Consider the following 15,292-nt stretch of genomic DNA (forward strand, 5'->3'; position numbering starts at 1 on the left):
TTTTTGATTGATGCTTACCAGAACAGATCACGTTAACACAACTAACATATATTTAAAACAAATGTCATAGCTTCTGAGGGGGGATCTTATAAATGTGTACAAATACCTGAAGGGAGCTTGTCAAGGGGACGGGGACAAACTCTTTTCAGTTGTCCCATGTGACAGGACAGGAGGGAATGGGCAGAAATTGAAGCACAGGAAGTTCTGCCTGAGCGTGAGGGGGAATTTCTTCCCTGTGAGAGTGACGGAGCCCTGGCACAGGCTGCCCAGAGAGGTTGTGGAGTCTCCTCCTCTGGAGATCTTCAAGGCCCGCCTGGATGCAACCCTGTCTACCATGCTCTAGGTGACCCTGCCGAGCAGGGAGGTTGGACTAGATGATCTCCAGAGGTCCCTTCCAACCTTACTCATTCTGTGATTCTTGGTGACTTCATGCTTTAGTGATACTTCAGCAGGTTTTTTTTTAAAAAAACTGTTTTGAACATAAAGTGATGAATAACATACCTGACTGGAATTACTGGAGGAATTTAACCATGCAGAAAGAGTAACTGTTCAGACTAGTCTTCAGTGAACAACCAGTGCAAACACCCCTTCCCCTTCAGAAAAGTACTACAAGAAGCTCTAGTGACCTCAGCTGGACAGGACAGTCCCCAGCTCAGCCCTGCTGAGCTTGTTAGGGACTGTAGAAGGGTTTGGCCACTCCAGTGTTTCCATCAAATCCTTAAAACATCCAGCTGCTATGGCAGGTGGTGTTTGGTGAGGTTGTGGGTGGCAATTTTCCCTGTGATTTGTTGCTCCTGTAGAGTGTTGAACAGTTAAAAATTGAAATCTTTGGGACTTAAGGATGAAACCTTGATCACTTGTGTCAGCAGAAGCCCTTGTGGCCTTCCTCCATTAGAGGAGGAGAAAGGGATTTTCTAGCCAGGTTATAAGCTAGATACCTACATTATCTTTGTAAATCCTTCCCACTTCCCTTGCATTAGGCAAAGCTCTTTGTAAAGTGAAATGAGAGCCTTAGGAGCTTGCTGAGTTTGGCATTGACTTATTTTTTTAGTTGGACATTCTGATACTCTTAAATGCAATTTGATCTGTAGTCATGTCCCAGAGAGTAAGATCTATTAGCAGTCTTAACTTGGATGCCCAGTTAAATTATATTAATTTCTAGCTTTTAAATATGATGTTATTAATTGGGAAAAATTGCTCTCGAGCAATTGTCTTACAATGAGATCTTTCTCAGTCTCAATCTGGATTTTGAACTTGGAATTACCACCAATTTGCTCAGTAATTTTGGAAAAATATCCCTTATTTTTTCAAATTCAGGTCTGGCTGTAGTTGAATTTTTATTTTTCTTACAGTTTACTTGAAATGTTTTTACTGGTCGTCTTTCTGTTTATTCTCTCATTCAAGTGGTGTGTTTTGGCATTTCATTTTTGTTTTGTCCTGTGCATTCCAGTTTGAAATCTAAAGAACTTTATGTTTATTGTCATTTAAAAAAAAATCTTTGAGCATTAAAATACCCTACCTTACTTTTAAAAACACCTGTTAGACTGTGGAGCAGTTTCTTTAAAGGAAAATATAGTGATAAAGAACAGCAGAATTAAATAGTTTTTGGAAAAGTACGGATATTTGCTCCATCTGGTTAATATTCTTATTTTGATGTTGAATATGTAACCATCACTGCTGATAACTTCTTTTTATCTGTGCTTAATCGAGGAGAAATATAAACTTACGAAGAAAGTGAGCAAGGCTTTGTATCCAAGGTTGCTACTTGGAGCTTGAATTCCTAGCTCCTAACACATGCTCTTAAAAATGTCAATATTCTCTAGGCCACTTAAATTTGATTGGATAAAAAAGCCCCAAACTTCTATTTGAAAGACCTTACAGAAGTACTAATTATTGAAAGAATTGTTGTAAGTTTAAGCCTAGTTTTGCATTATTTTATCACTGGAAAACTCTGGCTATTCTATCAGTGTGGATTCTGTGAAGGAACATATAGCTGTTCTAAGTGTAGACATGAGTCACGTAGTTACTTTAACATCGAAACAAACTATGGCTACCTGGGGCTCTCCAATTAGATAATTGGTTTAGCATGTCCTCTGGGTAGCAGTGTTTCAGCAGAGGCAGGCAAGTTTGATTAATACTCACAAAAATCTTTAATATGATCCTAGTCATAGTAATTTTCCAGATACATGCTTCTTGGGTACACTGCTAAATTCTTCTGTGTTAGCAGTCCACATATTATTTATGGCTGGAGAGGTGATTTTGTTACAAACCATTTGGGAAAAAGAAAATTAAATCATGATTTTAAGAAATGGATTCCGGTTCAATCAGTCAAATTGCAGCGTAATGGCAGAATAGACAAAATAATTGTTCGTCAAGGCAAATTTGAAGTGATTAGATTTCCAAGTTCACTGCTGTTTGTTATGACGCAGAGTTTGGTTTTATTTGTTCAGCCTGAAGTACACGTCGGTACCGTTAAGGCGACCACTCTTGAAGCTAACAAATAACATTCTTAAACACGTGTCTTAGGTCAGCTTTGCTTTCGGGGTCCTGAGGGAGAAGTAAAAACAAGTACAATTCTTTTTACTTTGAAACATTCCTCTGCAGGCTTGCTGGGTGTCTTGCCACACAGCTTTATGACCGCAGTGTATTCAGGCTTCTGTGCTTTTTATCGAAAGTCTCGGAAATGCTCGTTTGAAACAATTTTTTCAATCAAGAATTTTGGGGGTTTTTCGGGGGGGGGGGAGGTGAAATTATCTGTTTGTTTTCATCAAAAGATTTGGATCTCCCAAACTATATGCTTAGGAATATTCTTGCTCAGTGTGAAGAAAAAGAATACTATATTAAGTTCAACCCTAGCAAAAGTTCCTTTTGTCAGCTAGGTTAGTATTCAGAATTCTCTGATTTTTTTCTGAAGTTGATCATTGCAGATCATTCTGAAATCTCTACAACTTAAAGAATAGATTTATAATTACTACTAGAATCAAACCATGGGACAGTCAGTCATATTCTAGAAATAAGAAATAAGTAAATAAGGTGTTTTCACTATCTCCTTTAACTATATAAAGCCTTGTCATCATAACAAGATTTTATTTTCATAAGTATTTTATCTAAAATGGCATTCATTTGCTACCAAAACTGTTTCTTTAAGGACTAGGTACTGATTGAGAATCCCAGTGTTAGATTTTTAACAGGTTAACAGGTCCTGCAGCTTTTAGGTGGGGTGATATTACCTGGGTCTGATCACTTAATCTTTCCTAACAGGTCATGAAGAGTTTGCTAAATTAAGTTAATTGCAAGAGAGAAGGGGCACACTATAATTCAAGGACTAACTGTGCAAGACAGCAGTGGTATTTGAAATAAAAACCATTAAATTCAAAAAGTATTGCGTGTTTAGATGTTAATATATAGATAGAGAATAGGCTGTTTTATTAATGGCAAATTATATTCACTGCTTCTGGATTTTCTTTACCAACCTCTCCAGCCCAAAATGCAAAACCGTTTTACTGCAGGTATATTAAAAATGATTGAGAGTTTCATTTGACTGAAGCACCAGCCTAGTCCATAAATCTTTGTTAAATATGGCTGATGAGTGATGGAATTGTCATTTTAGTTAAACTCCTCTTGAGATCAGCATGTGGTATTCAGCAACTCCTAGATGTCTCCTCCCTCCTCTCCCAATCTTGGCTGCGTGTAATACAGCAAATCTAAAGCTATGCTATTGAAAAGTAGTATTTATCAAGCTATATTTTCCTCTGTTATCAACAAAGGCTTTATCTCAAGTACTCTGAAATTGCAGTTGTAATAGATTACAGTCAAGTAAAAGGTCATTACTCACGGTTACTTTGAATCATGAAATGTAATTATATGATGACTGCATTATAGATGTTTTGATAAGTAGCTTGTTCTTCTCTCTCTTGCTATAATAAAAATATAATCTGATTAGCTTTTATATCAGGTCCAAGACTTGCCACTATTTAAGTTATGAATATAATCTAATTTAAATCACATCAAAAAACTCAGGTCTGCAATAAAATCCGTATTATAAGTCTCAGAACAAAGCAGCACTAAGATTTTTTTCTATGTTTAGATAAATGTTAAATTTCAAAGTAGTATATTTGTTAATCTTCAAGTTCAGAGCAAATGAGTGAAATTAAGGAATTCTGTTTTGCTGATTTTTTTCATAACTTATTAGAAGAAGACTGGTATAGCTTGTATTCTAGTAAAAATGATAAATCTTAGTGAAACATAAAAGAGACTGCTTTCGAGTTTGTAGTAGAGTTAATGCCTTTTAGAGTCTTTCTGCTGTAGAATTTCTGATATACAACAAATGACTTTTTTTTTTTTTTTTAAGTTTGCAGGCCGCAGTAAGAAGGAGACTAAATACTCCCTGAAGGCAGTGGAAGACATGTTGGAGACCCTGCAAATCACTCAATCTTAGATTGGCACAAAGAGATCCAAGATTAAATTTTTCAGTTCAGTGATCAACCTTTAATGACCTATGATTTAAGTTTCTGTAGTGCTGTTTAAAATTAATTTTGTATTGATTAATATGGCTGTCTGAAATAATGTTTTTATGAAAAGTAAAATGCCTATTTATTGCTGCTATGAGAAATATGGTAAATACCCACTGAAATGAATAACTTATCCCAGGAAGACAGCTTAAAGAAATTAAATATGTTGCACATTAGTCTCTTTAGACTTTGTATATACAGTACCTAATTTTAAGCCATAATTTGTAGAAATAAACCTGTTAAATGATTTAAAAAATAGTGATTTCTTGAGTCTGCTAGTCAAAGTTACAAATTTATATACGTAGATGAATACTGTATGATGGAACTTTATCTTACTTGTATATTTAAGAGTTAGTGTGCTACAAGTGTATACTTTCTGGCCAGTATTATCATGCAACATGATGTGATTGTTGTGCATGAATATACTTTATTAGAGAAAAAGGTTAATAGTTTCAATAAGGTATTGTTACCTGATATTACAGAAATTGAGAAAACCTATTTGTATACTTGGCTCCAGTGGGGCTTTTGTACTGGCTTAAGGCCAAAGACATTCCTTTCTGTGGCTTCTGTAGGCAAATGCCTGCATGCCCACTTAGTTCTCCAATTGGTATACATATATGCACTTTTAATTCCTTCTGTCCGTCCTTTGTTGTTCATATGCTTCACATCGAGGGTTTGAAGACCTTTTGAAAACATGGCTGCAAGTTGGTCTGTGCTAATTTTTTGCCTGAAGTCTGGCTACCTCCTCGCTGTGGGGTAAGCTATGGTATATTAGTTTCTTCACAGTAACAGTGTTATTGAGGGATAAGTTTGAGGCAGTTCATTCTACAACCTTGTACTTACTGGAGGATCAAAGTGTGCATGCAGCCATTGGCATGATGTATCTAGCAAATTGTAAACCCCTACCATACTTGTCTTTTAGGAACCTGTTTATGTATCTGGATAATTAGTCAGACACCCTAATTCATGGATTTTGCAGTTCTGATTGCTTTGACATTTGTTCGTATGTATACGCTGACAATTCGGTTGTGCAGGTATAGCTTTTTATTGGAGCTCCAGTTAGAGCCCTTAACAACAACAAAACATACTTGACAGGTTATAATAAAATATTGCACTGTGATTTTGATGATTGTTATTACTATCCAGAATAATTGAGTTTCAAATTTTATACTTCCTACTCTGTGTAAAGGGACAAGCTAAAGGCTATGTTTTAAGATATCCTTTTTATGACCCCAGACCTGATATAACAAAACAGAGCTGCACTCTTGCTAAAACCAAAGCAGCAACAAAAACTTCCCCATGAGTTTAAAGCTTGAAATTGTGTATAACTGGTGGTTGCATGAAACAATACCTTGAAGAAACATAGGATCTCATTCCCCTTGTCTGTGAAATAGGTTGTCACAAGCAGAAAGTGTGATGCCATGAGAGGATGGATGCTATGGTATGAGAATGAATTGTATGTAGAATATTAATTGAATATTGCTGAAATGGAAAACTGTTAAAAGTTTTTATATATATAATATATATAAATACATTTATCTAACTATATTTTATATATATATATGTGTATATATATAAAATAAAATATTGTGTTGAATCACCCAATCATAAAATCATAGAATCAGTAAGGTTGGAAGGGACCTCTGGAGATCATAAATACTGCAGATCTTTTATTATATTAACTAATTCACAAACTGGCCTCAAAACACTATTTGCGGATAGATGATTTATGTTTCAGGTGGGAAGACAAGTTAATCTCATAGTTGAACCTATTTATTTCTGTTCAGATTTACAGTCTTTCATTGTATGAGTGTGCCATCTAGAGTTTTAAATCTTCATTAGTCTTTTATTTTACCTGCACCTCAAAAAGCTTGGTCTTATTCTGAAAACAAAATAGTGGAAAGCTCTACTGTAGACTAAAATTACTCAGATTAAAGAGCAGTTCAGTAATCCAACTTCATTCTGTACAGTAGAATATTTTCTTTGCCTCATAGATTTACCTTTAGGAAGAGTATAGCTGCTGTGTGTTTTACTGGAAGAAGTAGCCTAGTTAAAAGATACTATAGCAAGCCCAAAGAGACCAAAGTAGGTTAGCTTCTGAGTTGTAGTAGGGTAGAAGATGCATATTGTAAAATTTCACCTTGCTGAGTTACTTTATTCTCTTTACTTCAATATCATAAATTTATCAGGTTGATTTATAGACAGCTATTCACACTGCTTAAACATTTTACTGTGTGTAGTTTGTAATAATGAAAACTCCCCTACACTATATTTAATCAGTTATATAATGAACTTCAATTATGCAGCTGAGCTGTGTAATGTTTTACCTCCAAGGCATTCACAAATCAGCAGTGCCGTATGCTTGTACAGCAGGCAGCTCTGCTTCTTGAAAGTGTCACATGTGATGTTTTATTCAGAGGCAACTTTTGACAGGACAAGGAATTTAAAGGTCAGGCTTATACATGCAGTGTATCTGTTTCTCTGTAATCTGTTCTATTGATTGCAGAGATCTAATGACAAATTTCATCTCATTGACCACTTAGAACCTCCTACTTTTTTTTTAACTGCTTAACTTTTTTTTTTTTTTTTTTTGAAACCTACTATTTAGCACTATCGAGCTTATATTGAGCTGGCCTAGCAAATATTTCTGATAAATTCATATTTACTTGAAGGGTAAAATGAATTACTTCTATGACAGTGCATGGGCAGTTTTTGAATAAACTATTGACTTCCTCAGTGGGAACTGAGGGTTGTTTTCCCTATATTCAAATGAAAAAAAACTTGAAATCCTGCATCTGCAGGGGAAATGACTGTGTGAAATGCCTTGCAATTTCAGAAAGCAAAGGGAACAGAAGAGAAGCTGAGATGCAACATGATTTTTATAAAATGGATTTTTTAATTTTAATAAATGATTTGTAATGTATTGCTGATGTCTTGGATTAAAGAACAGGCTTCGAAGAGGGTTATTTAGTTAACAAACTGGATTACATTCTGCATTGTGCTCCAGTAGTGACAAATGCTACATAAAAATATTGTTATCAAGCATGCAGTCTCCTCTTTGAATAATAAAAGACTGTCATTTCAGATTGTTACACTGATAGCAAAGATCTGAGACCTTTGCAATGCCAAACTGTAGCAATGACTTATGCCTGTTTTGGGCAGCTGTCTCTTGATAACAGGCTTGTTAGGGAGCGTTTGGTGTCATCTGTTGAAGTGAAGATCATTGAAAAGCCAGTAAAATCTCTGATTCTGCTTTTATAAAACAAGCTACTGATGACTTTTCAAAAATCTTTTGTCCAGAAGTTACACAATTCATATTTTCTAGTTGCAAAAAGCACATCTTGGTTAGAATATATCCCTAAATCTCTTCAGTTCAGTGCCCAGAATATCTTGCAGTTGCTATTGGAAACTCTGTTATTAGTCAACGGAGGACTTCCTCTTGGCAGTGCTCTATTTGTGATGGCATCCGTGTTTGCTAGTCACTGCACTTACAGTGGAACTTGTACGTCCGCCAGCTTTAGAAGGGAGGGGAAAAGGAAAGCAAATTAAACTTGACTTACTGGCATGAATTTGTTAGCTTCTTGTTACTTGCACCCTCATCTTCCAAGAACACCAACTAGAGCTGCAGTCAGGTTTGCAATAATAACTCTTCTTGTAACTCAAGAACTTCTATATATTCAGTTGTAAAACGAACACTCTATTAAAATATAAACGTATAGATTCCAGTTAAACAGTGCTATGCAATGTGTACTTACCCTGGTATACGAGGAAAGGGCAGTTCTCCTACCCTCACTCAGATTGGTATCAAAGTGGAGGAGTGTTAGAATGGTTCCGTGATACTGATTTATTTTTATCTAGAAAACTGATTTTGCTTAAGACACCTGGAAACACTGCTTATTACTTGTATTATCCAGTGCCTGAAGAGAATTTTAGGACCAACTGTTGTTTCACTACAGATATTTGAAGCTACATGGAGAGTGAAGTGCTTGGAATTAGTGGTTAGTCTTATCTGGAATGACTCTGCACCCTTTAAGATCTGTATTCCCTTGATAGGCACCAGCTGGAAGTTGGATTTAACCCAGAGACTAATTTTCAGAAATTAATGGTCATTAATCTACCTGCCTCTTAGAGCACAAAAAAAGATCTGATAGAGAAAATTGTTTTTCAGGTGCTGGATGTGAAATGTGAAACCTTTATCAGTGCACTTTGTAGGTAAGTTTGTTCTGTTCTGAGGAAATCCTGTCCTGTAAAAAGCAGTACAAGGGTTTTCATGCCCCTCCAGTATGAAGAAAGGCTGGAGAGCAGTGGAAATCACCTGTTCAACCCATACGCCATTGTAGAAGGCCTTTCTATAGTAAGTCCAAAAAAAAAAAAAAAAAAAAAAAAGGCTCCCTTGAGTGAGCATTGCTGCTGTGCAGCCCATGTTTCCACCATAGAAGGGCTGAATAAGACCCAGCTGGTACTGCCCAGAGCCTGCAGCAGGTGTTTGGCAGGTTCTGCATAGGCATGGGCCTGCCTTCAGGGGCTCTTTGCCTGCCCCAGCCTGTGCCATGTTTTCCTTCGCCTCTGGCATCCGCGGTGGGATTCTTGCAGGCAGATCCGTGCCTGTGCAGAGCCCTGCTGGTTCAGGGGGCTGCGTGCAGGGGTAAGAGTGCCTAGAGATTGGTCTGCTGGATTGCTTCTGCATCTGTGAAGGCTTTGCGCCTTCTTAACTTCACTCAATTACTAGTGCACATCTAAAGGTCAGGGAATGAGCGTTGGCCTTAGACTGAAAGGTCATTAGCCCACAGACCTGCCCTATTGCATATCTGAGGGCTGCTGCGTTCGTGGGCGCTTGACAGGGAATGTGAGCAGGTGGATTTTATCCATGCTGAACGACCTGCAGAGGTGGAAGGATCTGTTATTCATGGTATCACAGTGGCTGTGTTTAGGTCTGTCATCTACTGGGACTTTCTTTGTGCATGTTGATGTTTGTGGAATGATTTTTTTATTAAAACGTTATAAATATTCAAGGGGCTCGGAGTGAAAAAAAACATAGGGAAAAAATTTGCAAATGGGAAGCCCGTTACCCAGGCTTAGAGGGATAGCTACAGAAGAGCTGTGTTTTCAGCCTGGGTGGGTCAGCGAAGGTCCAGCCATTCTCTTCCCTATAGATGACCGAGTATGCTGTGTTTTTGCATTGTGTAAATAATGAGAGACATAAGGTTATGTATAAAACAAACAGAAGAAAAACAGAAAAAAAACCCCAGCAACTACAGTGCAAAAACGCTTTTCTCCTCATCCCTACGTATTTTAACAGTTCTCAGTGTGACCTTGCTGATGTTAGGGTTTGTCATGCAATTCGGGTAACATGTAGGCGTCTGCCTCAGAGCTAGCAGCAGCGAGCGCCGTACTGGAACAACGACTCCTGGTGTCACGGCACTGACCCTTCTGCATGGGCATCAGAAGGTTTGCTTGCCCCGTAGACATTACTTCCTTGAATAAGGTTCCTCTTAGGATTGAGGCTAATTTCCACCACCCCCCCCCCAAAAAAAAAAAAAAAAAAAAATCCCAAATTTATACAAGTTTTCTATAGCAAGCTTTTAGGTTTTGGATGTTTTGTTTGGAACTGAAACTTTAAACCAAGCAGATGTAGTCCTCCAGGGAAAAGACTGCAAAAATCAACACTGAGGCTGTTTTAGAAAAAGGGAGCAGCAAGCAAAATTAACCATTGCTTCTGTTTATTTAGGTAATTGAGCTTGACACAGTGGTGTGCCTGACAAGTTGGTTTGTGTTTTTTGTTCCATTAAATACAGATACGACACTCAAAGCTGTCACTGGCAGTCTGAGAATGTTTGTTTCAGTTTAGACTTTGGAAATCATGTAAATGTGGATAAATCAAAATGTGGGCAGCAGCATATGAAAACTACCCAGTAGAACAGTATCTCCTTTCCCTGGACAGCTGTTACAGTTTGTTCTGTTTAACTTAGAATCAAGAATGAAAACCATGAAAAATTATTAATAGATCTATTGAAAGTCAATCGCTGCAGTGTCCTTTTAATTAATTCTGTAATCAACATTGCTATTCCTCTACTTTTTTTCCCCACTGAACAGTTTATTATTTGAGTTGCATGAGAATTATTTGTTTAGCTAGTTTTATTGTAAGCTGGAAATACATTTGGAAGATTTAAAGGGAGAATGAAAATTCTGAAAAACCTATAAACACCTTGGTCTTGCTGACTGAGATCAAGATATATTGTATATAAAATGAACATAGAATTTTTGTTTTAAACATATCAATAACATTTAGTGAACTGTGTAACAATATTGTAATTGTAGCCATGCCAAGCTTTTTGATCAAAACTTCCCAGAAATGTGATGTCTGTATGGAGCCAAAAGCTGTAATAAGCTTTTAAATAAACTTTGATTTAGTTAAGTATAGGCACTGCCCAGATCGAGGAAGAAGCTGTTTGCTAATGTAGGTATTCTGCTCCTCTTGGGAAGCTCCCATTTTCAGGTAATTTTAAGCCTGATTAGCCATATGGAAAGAACAGCTACACCTATTATCAGAGTAGTCTGAAGGAGCATCAGGAGCTTTTCCACGTATAAACCATCTCCTCAATAAAGCAGAGATGGAGATGCAGTCGTTTGGGAACAAAACTTGAGAGCAAATAGATACATGATACCATTGCTTTTGGAGAGGATTGGATGAAGAAGCCTAGTAAGAGATTTATGTTTTTTCTTCCTTGGGCCCCCTTTCTGTAACGTATACTGAATAAAAAGCCCTTTGCAAAGAAAGTCCATTTAGGTCAGCTTACATCTGTGTTTCAGCTATTTAATTACTTAACAGAAAGTGAATTTTGACGAGTATCAGTCTTACAGGCTGATGAGAGACTGATGTTAGTGCAAGGAACAGTTTTTTACCTGGGTTTCAGGATGAGAGTGATATGGACCTTCTGTACCAAAGTCACAGGACCTATCACTGCTGTAGCACGCATCTTTAGGACAGGAACAACTTCCTTCATGTCATTTCAGTGCCAAACTCCGTAGTATTCAAACTTCCAAATGCCATTATAATACAATAAGTGTTTTTTTAAATTCAAGGTTTTTGCCATTTCGGGGGGGGGGGGGGGGTCAATGATCTGATTTATGCTCTCAGCTCTAGCCAGTATACATACAAGTTTTTTTTTTTTTTTTTTAATGAGCTCTTAGGTTGTGTTCTTGAATTACTATTTAGACACCAAAATAAGGGGTTATATGCTCCAAATCGTTCTGAATCCATCAGTTCTCCTTTGGCATTGCTGGCAGTTCTTAAATACTCCCCCCCCCCCCCCGCCTTTTTTTGAATATCAGACCACATATTAAAATGCTTATATTCAGATTTAGTTCTTAACTTTAGGCACAAACTTTCTCTTCTCTTTTAGAGAAGAAGAATAGTTTTCCAAATCACTCTTGGTTATGTATTTGTAAGCAAGTAAGCAACTGAAAAATGCCTTTTCATATATGGTTATCCTTGTGTTGAACATAGGAAGAAAGCAACAGCTGTGATTGGTGGCTAATGCGGTCAGAACAACACTTTGAACCAAATTAATGCTGCAGAGTTCGGGAAACAGAAGTAAGGGAGGTAAGAGGTCTACATAAAATAGAGAAAATAAAACAAGTCCTGAGCTCTGCTGGGTGCTGGATATTTTTTTCTTCATGCCCCTTCCATTCCTGCACCCTTTTCCCTGTTACCAGCTTGTGCTGCGGCTCTTTGGGGCAGAGTTTCTGTCCTTGTGCTGTGGCCGTGCACGACAAAGGTGAGAGCAGAGAGGTGACATGTAGCCACTGTGGAGAGACAGCTTTTTGGTAGCTTTGCCCTGTTTCCTTTTCAACGGAGGGTGAGAATTGCAGGTGTGTTCTTTAGCAGTGAACAAAAAATATCGGATGGTTGCCTGATGTGGGCTGTCTTCACCTATTTCTGATCACCTCGAGTAAACGAAGTGGAGGGGTAGCCGGTGTCGGGAGGATGCTCCTCTGCTCTCAGGTTCCCGCAACCCAAAGGAAGTTGCGGAACCAACTCTCCGTTTTGTAACGGGGGCAACGGAGGGGATGATAGTCTCACTTTGAAATCTCTGAATGAAGAACACTATTTAAATGGGAAATGATATTACAGAGGACTGGCTAGAAAGCAAGAATTTTGTTATACAGTAAAACTAAGGTTTGACTTCTGTTTTTGTTCCATATTAGAACAAAACAGAAACCTTTTCAGTGCTTAAAAAAAAAAAAAAAATCATATCCACAAGGTTTAAATCCACATTGGATTACCAGTAACCTAATGACTGAGTCATTTCCCTGGGTTGTAGGCAATCCAAATTTAAGTTAGCTGTCTACCTGATTGAGAGAGAGACTTTGAACTTGAACTTCTCTTATTCCCAGCAAGTGACCTAACCAGCATGTTGCTGAGTCAGTCTCTGGCCCACTGAAACTTGGAAAAATGGGAGAACTGAATAGGAGAGATTGGCCTGTTAACTCTTGTAGGTTGGGTTAGTACCTTCCCTAAAATAAACTCTGAGAAAGCTCCAGTGAAATAGATGCATTTCTATGAAAAGCATCTGGATTTCATGAGTTGTAACGACTTTAATATTAATTGTGATCTTTCACAATCAGGATGTTGAGTTTTCCATTTATTAAATATACAGAGGCTCTGAGGCATTAAAAAATGATCCCATAACTTGCTTCTTTTTCTGCTAACAAATCAAATTTATAGAGAAAGGAAAACTGAGAAATCTATCTGTGCTTGCTCATGCACTTTGTGCTGCATGCATGTGTCTGGTCCCACTGAACTGAGAGGCAGCTCAGATCAGCGGGGAGAGCAAGCAGCTGCCCAGCGCAGAACATTTTGCAGACCTTGCCTGAGAAGACAACGATGAGCTGTTTTATCCTGAGCAGCCTCTGTGCATGCATTTCTACCTGCACTGGTAGCAAAGGAAGGATCAGGATTTGCATGTGGGATTGGGGAGCTCTCACGTGCTTCAGGGGCAGCTTTTTCCAGCAGCTTGGGAGCAGCTCTCCGGGTTCAGGCTGCTCTCTGGAGGGTTGAGGAGCAACATTCCTACTTTTCTCTAAATAGATGTGAGGTAGAGGCAGGTGGCTGCTCTGAACACAGTGGCTCTTGGTCAGGGGAGAGGGAGCTCTTGTACAGCTGGTCCCAGTGTCAGGTGATGGAAGAGAGGTGGAGACATGAGTGAAGCACCTTCTGGCTGATCTCCTTGCAGTGATCAGCTTCAGCCAGGCTTCCACAAGTGCAGGCAAACCTGCTCATGAAACTCCTGCCATCTCTGCTGCCATCTCTGCAGAGCCCAGATCCTAGCTTTAATCCACTGATGGTCACCCAAAAAAGTCAATATGCATGTAGATGCTTGCAGGGTAGGCTTCAGGTCAGGTACAGGGCATTGCAAAGCAATGGAAGCCTGGAAACAGGTTGCTTTTATCTTTTTATATACTCACTTGGCTGAGAGGGCAAAGGTAGGAAGCTGGTGCTGATAAGGAAGATGCACACGGTGTCATCAATGACACCTCTTAAAAAAACTAAATTATTTTTCTTACCTGCTTGAAATCAATCTTTTCTTTTTTATATATATGATTTTAACTGAGTAGGGTAGGTTGGTTTCTCTGTTATGCTGATCTTTCTGAAAAAGACATTTATAAATGCAAAATTTTGTGTTATTAAAATGCATCATCTCTGGAGCCATTCAGCCTGCAGGATAGTGACCTTTTTCCCCCGAAGTAGTTTAAAATCTCTTTGATATTTGTATGCAGGTAAATTTGCTAGAAATAATTGTCAGTTAATTGTTTTTTTCCGCCTTGCAGAAGGGAAGTTATTCATCCTGTTAGGATGAGAGAAATCCTGCTAACATGTGGGAGACAATATAGTTTTGCAATTAGCATGGAAGAAGCCTGTTGCTTTGCGAGTTGTGTAGTTGACTTAGCTCTGCAATTAAAAGCAATTTAGTATTTAGGCTTTTTCTGCTTCAGATATCTCCAGTGTGAAATAGAATTAATAGAATCTGTTGTGCACACACAGTTGCTGCTTGTAGGTGTTGCCATGAAATTAATACAGCACTTATTTATTTTATTTTGCTTACTATCATGAATATTATATTACTGGTTGACTGACCAACCAGATACATCGGTCTGGGGAAAGAAGTAATTTCTGTGTTCAGCCATTTCTCACAGGTAACAAGAAATTTATGTCATGTGGGTCACTGCAGTCAGTACTTGGAGTGACAGGAAAATGTAGGGTAAATTTGGCAGAATTCATGTACATTTTATGCAGACTCCAGATGTTTTAAATATTCTATGGATTTGATGAAAAATGATCTTTTAATATTTGAGGTGGTTATTAATATTTTTGCTCAAACTCTACTTTATTATGAATAGTTGATGGTTTAAGTTAGCATGTCTTACTAACCCAGAACTTCCATTAATTATTCACTGTTTATTTCCTATATGTGTCAAGAACTTCTGATCCTGCAGTCTTAATTGAGTTTATAAAGGACACTCTGCCATCTACTTTAACAAAAGAAATGTGGTTGAAATATGTTGTATGCAAAGTTTTTATACAGTCAGCTACAACATGATTACACAGTAAAGGATTTTGGAGTAAAATATAAAAAAAATGCTTGAAGGAAAAAAGGAGATACTTTTCTGAATATTAGAGGGGTCACAGCTAACCCTACATAGGTTGTTCTGTATATGCTGAGTCTGGTTCAGCTCTGATTCAACTCAGTATGAGTTTTCATTCTGATCTAAAGGGGAAC

The 15,292-nt window shown here is 37.9% G+C and overlaps 1 protein-coding gene across 1 annotated transcript in view; it reads left to right on the top strand.

Annotated features, from left to right (window-relative positions):
* Positions 1–5,631, top strand: part of EMC2 (ER membrane protein complex subunit 2) — a 45,050-nt gene extending 39,419 nt beyond the window's left edge. The window contains exon 11 of the mRNA XM_062570552.1: positions 4,352–5,631. Coding sequence (XP_062426536.1) covers positions 4,352–4,438 — 87 coding nt within the window. The 3' untranslated portion in view covers positions 4,439–5,631. The remainder of the gene's footprint in view (positions 1–4,351) is intronic.
* Positions 5,632–15,292: the final 9,661 nt, after the last annotated feature.

This window comes from Rhea pennata, chromosome 2 (assembly GCF_028389875.1).
Source record: "Rhea pennata isolate bPtePen1 chromosome 2, bPtePen1.pri, whole genome shotgun sequence".
Classification (NCBI taxonomy): Eukaryota; Metazoa; Chordata; class Aves; order Rheiformes; family Rheidae; genus Rhea; species Rhea pennata.